At 38.1% G+C, this 13,642-nt stretch overlaps 1 protein-coding gene across 3 annotated transcripts in view; it reads left to right on the forward strand.

Annotated features, from left to right (window-relative positions):
- The window catches only part of LOC127437816 (dual specificity tyrosine-phosphorylation-regulated kinase 4-like), a 34,896-nt gene that overhangs the window by 8,660 nt on the left and 12,594 nt on the right, over positions 1-13,642 (forward strand). The window contains exons 1-4 of one of the 3 annotated variants that reach the window (XM_051693011.1): positions 4,226-4,892; positions 9,958-10,041; positions 13,014-13,157; positions 13,288-13,429. In XM_051693011.1, coding sequence (XP_051548971.1) covers positions 4,821-4,892; positions 9,958-10,041; positions 13,014-13,157; positions 13,288-13,429 — 442 coding nt within the window. In that variant the 5' untranslated portion in view covers positions 4,226-4,820. Of the gene's footprint in view, positions 1-4,225; positions 4,893-9,957; positions 10,042-13,013; positions 13,158-13,287; positions 13,430-13,642 lie in introns of those variants that run through there. The other 2 variants (XM_051693013.1, XM_051693014.1) reach the window with 2 other exon arrangements.

Consider the following 13,642-nt stretch of genomic DNA (forward strand, 5'->3'; position numbering starts at 1 on the left):
AACAATTGGCCGATGTCCGCAGATAATTGCTTTTATTGGCCGATACAGATATTTGGCTGATACATCTGTGCATCTTGAACACTTAATATTTAAAAAGCAAAGTAGTCACTTGTCAATTGTATCATCAGTTTAGATTACAATCCAGAAAACAACTGATGTTTCAGTCTGTTCTTACAAAGCTATTGTATGGGTTTGGAAAACTTGTAATTGAGTCGAATGGTCTACTTTTAGTAGTCCTATGGACTTCTACCATGGACCACTTTTATTATGCTTTTTTATTTTTTTTAAACATGACAGCTGTGGTCACTTTTGGGTGAACTATGCCTTTAAAACAAGCTTAGATCTGAGTGATAAGATGATCAAAGGACTGAAAATTACTTGTAGTATTTTACTGTGCCAGTCAAGGACTTAATTTTCAGGCTAATGAAAACCATATACCAAAGGTAAATATTACTTTAAATACAATGGAGGCTGGTTCTGAAATGCAAATAAACAGTCCATCACAGTCTATGAATTACTGTCACCATCCACTGCGGTGAATGTGTGAAGAGTATGATTTACCTCGCACATTTGCATGACTGGTTTCAGTCATGCAGAGCTGGTATTTTTGTAATAGGGAGCTTTGAATGGGATGGATGGGAGATGCTGGCAGGCTCATAGGGATTGGGCTGGCAAAGAGGTGTCATGCATGTGCCCTCTCTGAGCTCTATTGTGCTGAAGGAGCACTCCATCAGAAACAGCTCGCCACGACAGTGTCTTTAGGTTATGTAACAAAAACACTAATCATAATCAGCCCTCCCCTGACCCATGCAATAACGAGAGTATTTGTTCCTCAGTCCCATCTCTCTCTCTCTCTCTCTCTCTCTCTCTCTCTCTCTCTCTCTCTCTCTCTCTCTCTCTCTCTGCTTCAGCAGGCAGTCTATCTTGCTCTCTCAAGGGAGTAATTAGTTACACTGGAAAAAAGCTTACTTCCGTGAGACTAATTTAGGATGCTATGGGTGCACAGTTACAGCCGAAGATTTTACTCCATGGTTACAGGGAGCAAAAATGCATGTAATGAGTAAGCAAACCTTGACATACTTGGAAATGGCTTATTGCCAGTCATTTACTGTACATTTGTAATGAAGTTTAATGATTAACCCATATTCAGTATATTTGCATTCCTTTGAATGTTTTTTTATTTTTTTATTTTTTTTAATTGTTCACTGTAGACCAATTAAAATTACCACATCAGATTTACGCCCACCACCTTTAAAGCTTACTTATGTCCATTAATTCCATATATTTGAGTAGTTGACATGAAATATGTTTGACAAATTGATGTTTTATGTGGTATGACATGCCATACTCCATCTAAAACAGTATTCTGTTGATTCTTTTTTAATAACGCATGCAGCTTTTAAGACCCCATATTAATTTAGAAACTACACTGAAAATGTGCTCTTTAAAAAAATGTATTTGTCACACCAGTGAAGTCATAAAGGTGATTAAAAATGACTTAAAAGAAATAGTGATCAGTTGCTTTACCTAAAATGTACACTTTCACTTACATTTAATTTACATTTAATCTAAAATCTTGATGTTTATAAATGTCCATGGACATGTTTCTTGTCAACTACCCATGTGCATTTTGTGGGGCTTTTAAATCATTACTGTATATGCAGGTTTGGGAGGGTTACTTTTGAAATGTATTCCACTACAGATTACAGAATACATGCTGTAAAATGTAATTTGTAACGTATTTCGTTAGATTACTCAAGGTCAGTAATGTATTTTAAATACTTTGGATTACTTCTTCAGCACTGGTAGATTTTTTCACTTGTTTTGACTATAAAAACTCTGCCAGTACAGTAAGACAAAATACACATGTTAAAAATACATTCTCTGAAAAACCTAAATATCTTATGCTGTGTTGTTTCTAAAACAAGATCAATCAAATTGACCTTGTTTTAAGGATTTTTCGATATTTTTACAGGAAAACTATACAAATATTATCAAGAATACATTTTTTGCCCTAATATCAAAGGTCTTACTAGAAAAAAAGAGATTATGATCCAACGTGAATTTTCTTGATAAAAAATATGATCGTGCCTGGTAATATGCATATAAAATGGCTAGAAATAGCATTTTAGCTTAGCGTAAAGCTGACAATTTACACAAGGTTTATTTCTATTTCTTCTGCTCCAAACTTACTTCAAACTTACTTCTCTGTCTGCTCGTATGAATGTAACACATCATAAGAAAGTGTTTCACTGCTGTTCAGATTCACTTTGGATCGCATCATTTATATGTATAAATGTTTTCCATCTGAAAGGACTAAATATTAAATGAAACAAATGAAAATAAAATGCAAAGTAATCTCTTCAGTAATCAAAATACTTTTGATTTAACTATGGAATACAGTTACTTATATTTTGTATTTTAAATACGTAATCCCGTTACATGTATTCCGTTACTCCCCAACCCTGTGTATATGTTTATGTATTCTTTACCATTCCATTTCACATTTTCAGAACTATCTGTCTTAGGCCTAAATTAGTATAGACACAGGCTGCCTGAGTCTGACATTTGAGAAAGGTGGTTCGATAATAGTCCTACATGGTGAGTCACGTTGAATCACATACAGTGGACAGCTTCCGACTCTGCCATACCATGCTTGTTACATGTGAGTGCTGTGGTCTATAGGGAATAGGTGTGAAAAAAAGTGTTAACTTGCTTCAATATTTGTCACTTAGGATGGCTTGAAATGAATGTTTTGTATTTGCCTTGTATTAGCTGTCAAACTGTTTTATAACTCTGATGTGGTCATAATCAGAAATTATTGTGCAATATCAAGCCTCTCAGTCAACATGAAATGGTTTTCACAACCCATTTTATTTCCATAATGTGTTTTTTTTGTTTTGTTTTTTTTTTTTATCAGAAATTGATTGGATCATATGAAGTGGCCTCTGTGTGACAGCTGGTTGGAGAGGAGGGGCTTAAAAATAAATGGGTGTGATGACACCAAACAAAAAGGAATGCTGTTTCTGAGCTGGGGCCGAGTTATTACATTGTGTACTGTGCACCAATGAAACATACACAATAAGACCAGGACATGTATTAAGCAGATAAAGTTGTTTCTGGTTTTAAGTTGACTTTAAAGTTATTTTTTTTAGTTTATGTTTGGCTAGCTGATATGACAATGGTCTAGACTTTATACTCGCACTCAGCACGTTTACATGCACTTTAAAAGTTAGATTTTAGTGTGACTAAAACAATAATTTGTCTTTTCAAAATGTCATGTAAACACTTTAGTCTGACTGAAATTGTACCAGTCAGATTTTTACAAAGTCGGAGTAACAGACCTTGATTGTAGCTCAGCTTCGTCTAGCATGTATACACATTAATTGGACCAAAATTGGCCTTTTATTACCGGCACTTCTTCCGTTGAAGCAGACTGATCTCACAGTGTAATTGGAAAGAGTAAGTTGACTTTTCTTTTGATAAAATCGGTCTGTGCTTACTGAAATTCAAAACATTGCCCCCAGTGGCCAAAGCGGTAAGTGTGGTTTAGCATATGTGCATGTGTGTGCTCCATTTTTGAGGTGTAATGTCCAGAAGTATTGACCGGAAGTATCGAAAACAACATGCCAATCTCCCGAGTTATCATGTTGGAAGTCCTTCCTTCAAATATTCAGTTATGCATTGTGTCATACATGCTATAGATGAAGACAGATGGAGACTGTAAATGTAATGCAAACTAAACTATTTGCAGGCATATTTGTCAACAATGATTAATTTACTCTGCCATCGAAAGTGTCAGATAATGTTGGTATACAGATATAAAGTGAGTAGTGTTTGGCTAGTCATGTGATCTCAACATGGCAGCCCCCACAATGGAGCGACATCTAATGATGTAGAATAAAATAGCTTTTTGAACTCTTCATCCCAAGTAAATGTACATCATTTTAAACATATTTGTCAAAGCACCAAAACATTTATTTAAGGGTTCAAAAAATGTACAGTGAAAAACATTACCTAGTGCATCTTTAATATGATAATTGCCTTCCATTCACTGAGTTGATATGGTTGAGTGAGGGGCGTTTTTTAAGAGATTGGCTCGCCCATTGTACTGACATTTTGAAATATACGAGGCTTCGTGAATGATGGTGTACTTACTGATAGGCGTTATTTATTAGAGACCCATCATCATTCGTTGACAGCTGGTAACTTAAACAGAGGGCAGTAAACAGATAGTGGAGGAGGCGGTGCCGTTGCATACTTTTAGCCCGTGTCAAAGCGTGGAAACTGTGCGGAGGAATTCGCCGGGCAAGTACACACTAAGAAAAACTGTGTTTGTAGACGCTGACTTGTGCAGCTGCACATTCGGACATTGTGCCATATAACTGTGCCGAATTACCACTTTAGGAGTGCCATGACTTGGCAAACAAATGCAGTGCGCAAAAATGGCAAGCATATGGGTTCAGTTATAGGTAAGCGCACGTAAACATATCTATATACAGTACAGAGTGCTATCTGCAGCTAGGCTGGAAAACCTGAACAGGTGGCATATCTCGGGCCATTCACGTCAAGGAGAGCTGACTGACAGCTAGCCTCTTTCCTTTAATCTCTTGCTGACGAAAGCTTTTCAAACCATCTCCTCCTCTTCCTCCTCCTCCTCCTCCTCCTCCTCCTCATCGGGGAAACACTTAATTTCTCGAAGTTCTCACTCTCATTTGCTGCCATTCGCTGATATTTCCCACTGCTGACAAGTCTATGATTCTTAGGAATGCACGTGCAAGTTTACTGCTGGATTTAATAGCGAACGATGTTTCTTTCTTATGCCTTATGATTTGGATGTGCTGACTATCAACGTGTCAAAAAGCGACATGTTTCCTGAAATTAATAACAAGGTAATGTATAAAGAATAACAATTTGTGACCTACTTTGCATGCACTTAATGAACAAAGAGTTAATTTAATTTAAAAAAGCTTTAAACATTTTGTTATATTTACAGCATGTTAATCTTATGTAATTGCATGCACTAAGAGTGACACTTACTGAAGGTTTTAATTATTTTGTTTATTTTATGTACAGCATATCTAATTTATCTAATTTAATAATGCTCTACTTCATCATCTAATATTGTATAGGCTACTCAATCCTTCACAAAAACCCTTTACACAAATTGACAATGGTAACCATAGTTACAATACAGTTATTATTAGCCTACTCTTGTAAAACTATAACTTGTTACACTTGAAAAATATATAGCCTATATTTTAGCCTATTTTTAAGATTTACGCATTTCAATTTCATAACAAAATTCAGTTAAATTAAATAGAGCAATCTTTATTAAAATTATTATTTTAATGGAATTTTGTTGAAGAATGCACAATAAAATATGAAATTTTGTAATGAAATTGAAATACGTAAATCTTAAAAATGGGCACCACTGTCATCAATAAATAAATAAATATAATAAACAATAACAGAAAGATTCTAAAAGCTTCTTATATTGTTATATATTCATTGTTATTTTACAGTAGACTCTTTCAAAGTATCCATTGATAACAATAGTTAGCACTGTTAAACCATAAATAAATATTGTTCTTCATAATATAGGCCTATCCATAAATTTTATTATTTTTATTATTATTTTTATTTATTTATTTATTTATTGATGGCAGTTGTCAGCTCTACAGGAGAAACTGTGGTTATCATGGTAATATTTGTTTGTAAGGGACCATAAAGAACTTTCTCATGTTTATTTATTCGGTCAGGTTTCATTGCACCGCACGTTCTAAGAACCGTAAATGCAAGGCTTTGTTAACGTGAGAATCTATTTCGGTGCATTCCGTTCTATGTATTCTCATAGATTTGATCGGTGATAGCCTAATGTATTTGGCGGTGATAAAATTATGTAAGAACCAGTCCTCATTTGTATCATCATTCCATCAGTACATTAGTGAGGTTTGTCACTGCTGTAGGCCTATTTGATAACATGAATTGCACTTTGAAAGCAGAAGATTCTGTGCCATGCTCCGACAAAGATTAATGGACTCTTTGCACCCTATAACTGTGCATGAGTAGCCTATATTTGGTCTGAACATGTGATAGGTTGCTTAAAAAACCTCAAGCCTGTGTCTAAGTATTAACCCTCACTCTAAGGTGGTTGTCAGTGAGTGATTCAATACTGAACCCCAAGTTACTATGAAAGGCACTGAGAGTTCCTGGCGTTAAGAAAGGATATTATGTATTTTTTCTCCTATCAGGGAGTGGTCTTGGTTTCCCCAATGACCATAGTGATGTCTTATTCATATAAGTGACTCAAATCTACTTAAAAATGTAGTTTTCTGATACTGACATAGTCAAAAGCTATTGGTGTAAAACATAAATAGTGTTTCATATCGTAAGATAGAACATGGGAAGTTAGAGGCATGAATGTGGTTTCAATTAATGACTCTTAAACAAATTGGATGTAGTGTTTTGGATCTGTAATGTTTTGAGTGTTTCTGTTGGCTGATGAAAGAAGCTCAGAAATCATCCAAAAATATACAAATTTTGCATTGCACACTGACCCACATTGTAACACAAAGCCTTGGTCCTGAACATAGAAAATGTAAGGTGTTAATATTTGAATGAGTCTTTTAAAGCCTTGAGCTCACATTGCACTGCTGACCACTCACAATCTAAGTGAAACAAATTTTATACCACCTTTTTTATATATGCATCCATTTGTCGCTTCCATTTGAGTCCACATCCACTCTGATCCCAGGGCCTGCATAGCATGTGAATGAATGCAGCTGAGACCCAACACATCAGCCTAGTTAAACCCCCCCAATGGGAGGGTATGCAGCTCAGCCAAATACCATTGTATGTCACCCTGTGGATTAAGGGTGTGAGAACCACATAAGTCTCCAAGGTGTGTATATGGGTTAGAACATCCCATTGTCTGTATCGTTCTCCCCCTGAACAACTTAACCAATCTGTAAGACTTCTGCTACTGGCACGTGGCCACCCTCCAATTTCCACTCTTTGTTTATTGCCCCACCCAAGAGAATCTAAATTTAGTGATTGCCTATCTGGGCTGGGGCTTTTCGTCTGTCCGTTTGCCTTCTGTCACCACTATTTACACACTGTCCACCTGATTAAGATGGATGCAGGCCTGATTCCTCCACTTCACATGTGTCTGCAATCATGACTTATTGAAGTCATCGCAGATCCCCTGATAGCCTTGATCGCCCATTCCATGAAAACAGAGCATTGGTGGTTGAGAGGAACATTAGTAAGGAGATGATTGCTGTGAAGTATGAAGTACCAGTGAAGGAGGTGTGTGCATCACACACATCAAAGATGTCAAGTGCAGCATGTCTGTCAACTGTGAGTCGATATAGGAATAGTGATGTCTAATTTGTGAACAAATCATTCTTTTGAACTGGTTCTTTTTTGTGAACGAGTTGAACCAGTTCACCAATTCAGACTGAAACTTTTGAAACAGTTCACATCTGGATTCAATACTGATACACAAGTTACTCTTTCTAAACCTGTCTCTCGGATGTGCCTGATACGCCGACGCGAAATGCGCCGATAACCGAGAGTAACATGATCCTAGAACTGGTGAGACCTGCTTTTCCTAACTCTTCCTTGTAATGAACAGCTCCAACTGGTTCACAAATCGGACTGACTGGTTTGGTCGCAGTAGTTCTCGGGTCAACAGTACAATGAGTCGCTTGTAACAGTTCTCGAGTCAACAGTACACTGAACTGACAATCGCCTCTTTTGGTGGTGTCCGACATAGTGTGAACTGATGAGCTGCTGATATTGAGCATGCGTATGATTAAGGGGTGAAATGAATCTTTCTGGTTTATTTTGCTGAACAGCAGAAAGTATAACAAATAAAACATACTGGAAATATATTTATGACTTGATTGTATTACCGTTTTATCAACGTGTGAAAATGATCCGGTCAACAGTTCGCGAGTCAACAGTACACTCACTGATCCGGGGACAGCAGCTCTTGCGTCAACAGTACATTGAGTCGCTCGCAGCAGTTCTCGAGTCAGCAGTACACTGATCCGGGGACAGCAGCTCTCACGTCAATAGTACATTGAGTCGATCACAGCAGTTCTCGAGACAACAGTACACTGATCTGAGAATCGTCTCTTTCGGACATAATACTGAGAACTGCTGGTCAGTGAGCTGCTGATGAGCATGCGTGAACCGAGGCCTTGAATGAGGGGGCGAAACTTTTCAGTCGAGAGATGTAAATGAATTTTTCTGTTGAGTATTGTGCATGCAGATTGTATTTGAAGTTGTTATGAGCTGGATCATGGTTTCTTTAAAAAAGGGTTTAACATTTTTTATTAAGTCTAGTTTAATCACTTTATAAGCTTTAGACATGTAGAACATCTGTGTTTGCATATCAGTGTCAGTATTGGGTACTTTAATGTAGGATGTATTGTAAGATCACTGAATGAAACACTGACAATAAACACCCTTATTATTATAAATTAATGTAATAATCAACAATATGCACATATGCAATGTATTTTTAGTTGTAAATGTTGTAATACTGTCAACAAGAATGCATATTTTATTAACACAAACCCCAATCCAAATCCAAACCCCAACCCTAAACCTAACCATCAGTGGGATGAAAATTTAATTTTATAATGAAACCTCTAAATCGCTCTCACTATTGTTTATGTGAACACAATTACTTCCTGGTTCCCATGCGACCAGAACCCATGTCTCGGAGGTTGCTCATGCCGCACACTATGAGTAACGCTAAAGGGAAGGGTGTTCACGCTTGAATTGATGCAAAAATGTCTGATGGTGATAGTGCTTGTCAGTATTTTGGCTAAATGGGGTTGATTTCAGGGTACATGAACTTTCGGAAGCAGCATGTCGATTTATCATGTGATCATGTTGTTCTTACATGTGTCTCCTCTAGAGTTTCAAAAGAGATCTCAGTGGGGGCCTGGGTAACTCAGCGAGTATTGACACTGACTACTACCACTGGAGTCGCGAGTTCGAATTCGGGGTGTGCTGAGTGACTCCAGCCAGGTCTCCTAAGCAACCGAATTGGCCCGGTTGCTAGGGAGGGTAGAGTCACATGGGGTAATCTCCTCGTGGTCGCGATTAGTGGTTCTCGCTCTCAATGGGGCGCGTGGGAAGTTGTGCATGGATCGCGGAGAGTATCATGAGCCTCCGCATGCGGAGTCTCCACGGTGTCATGCACAACCAGCCACGTGATAAGATGCGCAGATTGAGGGTCTAAGAAGCGGAGGCAACTGAGACTTATCCTCCGACACCCGGATTGAGGTGAGTAACCGCGCCACCACGAAAACCTTCTAAGTAGTGGGAATTGAGCATTCCAAATTGGAAGAAAAATGGATTAAAAAAAATGAGATCTCAGTAACTTTTCAAACTGTCCTCAGATTTGCTCAGTCATCAAAGTTGACAATCAAAAGTATCAAAGTAAGAACCTTTCTCATCAAATTCTTCCAAGATGACATTGTCTGTGCTATGTTATCCACAGTAATTTAATAGCTCCATTCTCTTACTGTCAATTTTTGGAGAAACATCTGAGACTAAATTGATGAAGGAACAACCTTTAAGCAATAACATTTTCCTCTAGGTCACTCTACTGATGTTCAAGACATCATTGTGACGCCTGAAAATGTACTTATCACGCTTCTTCAAAGCAATCTTTTGAAAAAGAAAGGCTTTCCTCTGCTTTCTGCAAATAAAAGTTAATTAAGAACAGCGACCTTGGTGTATCAAAGATGAGTCATCCACTGTATTGAATAACACAAAGCGTGTTTCTGCAGAGAGATGGTTCTCTATGTTACTGTAGATGGGCAGCATCCCACACTTATGGCATTGCTTTCAGGAGATGACTGAGGATGTGGGTTGTGAGAGTGTACCCACACGCCACACTCATGGCATCTTTCCCTCCCCTCTCTTTCACAGTCAGCCAGACCTGAGGCTTTCCCTCACCCTCACAGGGCTCAGGCAGAGAGCACAAAAATAGGACCCAACTGCACCTACGCACAGGTGAGCCCTTATTCATAGAGTCTCAGAATGGAATAGAGCGGATCATTCAGGTTCTGGAAGTAAATATCCCATTAATTTTTCCATAGGGAAATTGATTATTAATGATAACATAAGAACCTTTAAAGACAGACCTACTGTGAGCTCAGAGGTTGTTAAACAATCGTATATGCTTCAGTTGAAGTTATCAATCTGCGTTATTTCTACTTCATTTAAAAAAATGTTTAATAGCTGAATTTAGGAAGAACCACACTATCCATGATCCAGCAGAGAAAGATTCACCAGAGATTGCAGACAACAAAGCATGCCAAACAAGCACTGCAGCAACTGCACACTTTCATGACTTACTGTCAATGATGCAATCGAGTTGGTCTCCCCTACACTCTCAAACTACTTGTCAATTTTATATATCTGAATGTTTTGCAATAAATGTAAAATGTATTGTTTCTATATGTAAAATCAACACGTTAAGTCAATAATTTTACATTTTCTATCGTTGTTCATTTGATTACGTCATTCGCAATGCTTCATGGGATTGTAGTTCATTCCCCCATGAAAGATGGTAAATACACAGTCTTGTACCTTTTTCTTTTTGTCCGTTTTTCAAATAGTTTTTCACTTCATATTGAAGTTTGTAATGTTGCAATTCACCTCTGAGCTGGTTGGTTTGGTTCATGGCTTAGAAATCTTTTATGAAGGATTTTATGAAATTCCTATGAAAAAAAATGAATGGGAAAAATGCCTCCAACACCAAGACAGCTAAAAAAGTGGCTGGCACTGTTGTGCTTTATTCCAAATAATAAGCAGCTACTCAAAAAAAATTGTTCCTTTAAACCAATTCTTTTTAATGTTTTGTTTGAATCAATGCAAAGTGTTTTGGAATCACTCTATTGCAGGGGCGGACTGGGAAGAGAAATCCTGGGTTTTACATGGAAACTGGCCCAAATGTTGTTGGGGGGGGGGTTGGGACTGTAATTTTCTGCATATTGCGGCCCCCTTCGGTAATATCGTGGCGCTGTTTTGTGGCCCTCTTCAGCCTGTCGCGGCCAGTTTGGCCCTGTTTCGTGGCCTGGCCACCTGGAAAAGTCCCGGTTCTCCTTATGGCCAATCTGCCCCTGCTCTGTTGTAAGAAAGAATTCTGTTTGGGAGTAAAACTGGGATTTGGGTGGTGAAATGTGAACACCATAGACATTGATTAGTACATGTCCTCCCCCCAATATTTAGATTATTGGTCGACCAATATGGGTTTTACAAGGGACAATTCTGAAATTGTACATTTGAAAGCCCCCAATCTGGAATATTTGGTTACTGTACATCGTTGGGTGGGTTACATATTGGAATGATAAACAATGCAACATTTGAGACTCAGAATGGAATTTACTTTTTAATTGCTTGATCAAATGGATAGTCCTGCCCCCAAAGTCATAGTTCAAACAAACAGAGCAATATTGAAAGTTGAAAAGAATGGTGTTTACACTTTTTGGTGAAATGAGCCTGCAAATTGTTTACTTATAGATGTCTCTGGATATTAAAATGGGATTAGAGAAAGCATTTCCTTTTTTTTAAAATTACATGGATCACTTTTAATTGAAAACATCATAATAAACCATAGTATTTACCTAAACATTTCACTATATCACTACCAAAAAAAGACAAAATGTCATGAGAATTCTTAAGAATTCTTAAGAATCAGTTAATTCGTTTTTCTATTATTCACTGAAATTAACCATCTGCATGAACCGATTTGCTCAATTTAATGAGTCTTCCCAAAGCTATCCCAAATATACTAATATTTCATCCAGTTGAAGCCTTAGTGTGAATGGGCTTTTCCTTTGTGCGTCATCTATCTATAAATGACAATGGATGATCCCTCGGAGCACCTATGGAAAGCGCTTGTGCTAAATCTTTTATGCTGAGCGTGAGATAACAAAGACTCTTGTAAGGCCCCCAACAGCCGTCATTAACTAAAAGCAATCTCTACATACAGCGCATATCAGCTTTTTATAATAAAGTAACTAATCGTCATCTAAGCCACTGCTTGGCGTTGTGCCTCCATAGAGCCTCTTAATGTCGAAATCCCATGACCTGATTGTGGTTTAACGCACAGCTGTGGTACCTTAAATGTTCAGGTGTTTACAGACAGCTTACTGTATTCTTGTATGTCTCTGCAGGTGCCCCTACACTAAATTTAGCTTCAGTTTCTATGCGTCATGATCAAGTTGGCAGATGCTGCAGTAGCCCCAGAACACAAGAGATTGAATATCGCATCTATCTATAGACACACTAGCTCTTTTTCAGCCCAGAAATTGGTCGAGCACTGGCTTTGAACCGTGATATGGGGGAAAACCTGCAAACTACAAATGAGCCCCTCCTTTGTGCAGTGCCCTACAGCGCAAGTGTTGTGCGCATGACTGTCTACCTTTTAACAGAAAAGCAGAGAACAATCTGCTGATTTCAAATCTCATGTAAACGTGGGTTTCTTACTTTGTCGGATTTCTTGAATAAGCAGATTTTTGGTAGTTATCAGCATATCGCTATTCATGTAAACACACTAAATGACTCATTCTTAAAATGTTACCTTTGGTTCACCCAGTGTTGAATTTTTGGATACATCCTAGAAGACAGTGGTGAACATACTGTAATCTGAAATAAAGAGAAAACAAGGCACCGCTCCAGAGAAATTGTGCTCGAAGGCCACAGAGTACCTTGTTGGGCCCTTAATATATAATTATATATCCTCTGATGGGATGGATCTTGAAAGAATATCAGATCTCTGCTTTTGTCCCCACCTCTGTGTCACCAGGCGTTGAAATTCCATCCTCCACCCTGGGGGTCCAGTTCATTGGGGACATTGGCGACTCGGCTTGCGTGAAGCTCACATATCTTCCCCTTGTACTTCTGCTTGACCTTGTTAATGATTTGTAGAGTTCCTCTTGCTGAACAGCACCCAGAGTATTGTGTCTTCTGTTTTCTAGAAATGCGGTACAGGAGTTGGCACCTTGCCCCAGCTAGAAGCTCCAGTCAAGCAAGTTTTGGTGACCAATGGCAAACTTCTGCATTCAAATGGAACCTTACCCAGTATTGTCAAACAGTTGGTGCAGAGCACTCAAGGGAACCAGGTGGGTTAACACTCAACAACCCTGTAAGTGAAAAAGTAGTGTTCTACTGAATATGTAATGGCTCTTAATGGTCACAACGGCCGCATAAAGAGAAATTCTTGCAGCTTGACTTACATTTCTTGTAACATAGGAGGAGAGGCCAAGGCCACAGTTTCCCAATCGATTCGGTTCCTCGGTGGAAAACCTATCTGAATCCCTAACCAGGAGCATCATCAATAAGTTTGAGAAGATCAGGACATATGAGGGACAGAGGCTGCCGATGTCTCCAACAAGTATGAAGTTCTCTGAAGTATACGGAATTTGTTGTGTTTTAGATATTCATAAATTAATACATAGTTTCAGTCACTAAAATTGTGCTTCTTCTCTACTTGAACATTGAATCTTATAGAAGTCAACATGAAATAAATAGAAAAATTAAATGACTTGAAAATAATTTTAAAAAGCAATGGATTTGTTTGGTTGATTGGATTACATTTGTGCACCAT

The sequence above is a fragment of the Myxocyprinus asiaticus genome, chromosome 48 (assembly GCF_019703515.2).
Source record: "Myxocyprinus asiaticus isolate MX2 ecotype Aquarium Trade chromosome 48, UBuf_Myxa_2, whole genome shotgun sequence".
NCBI classification, from domain to species: domain Eukaryota; kingdom Metazoa; phylum Chordata; class Actinopteri; order Cypriniformes; family Catostomidae; genus Myxocyprinus; species Myxocyprinus asiaticus.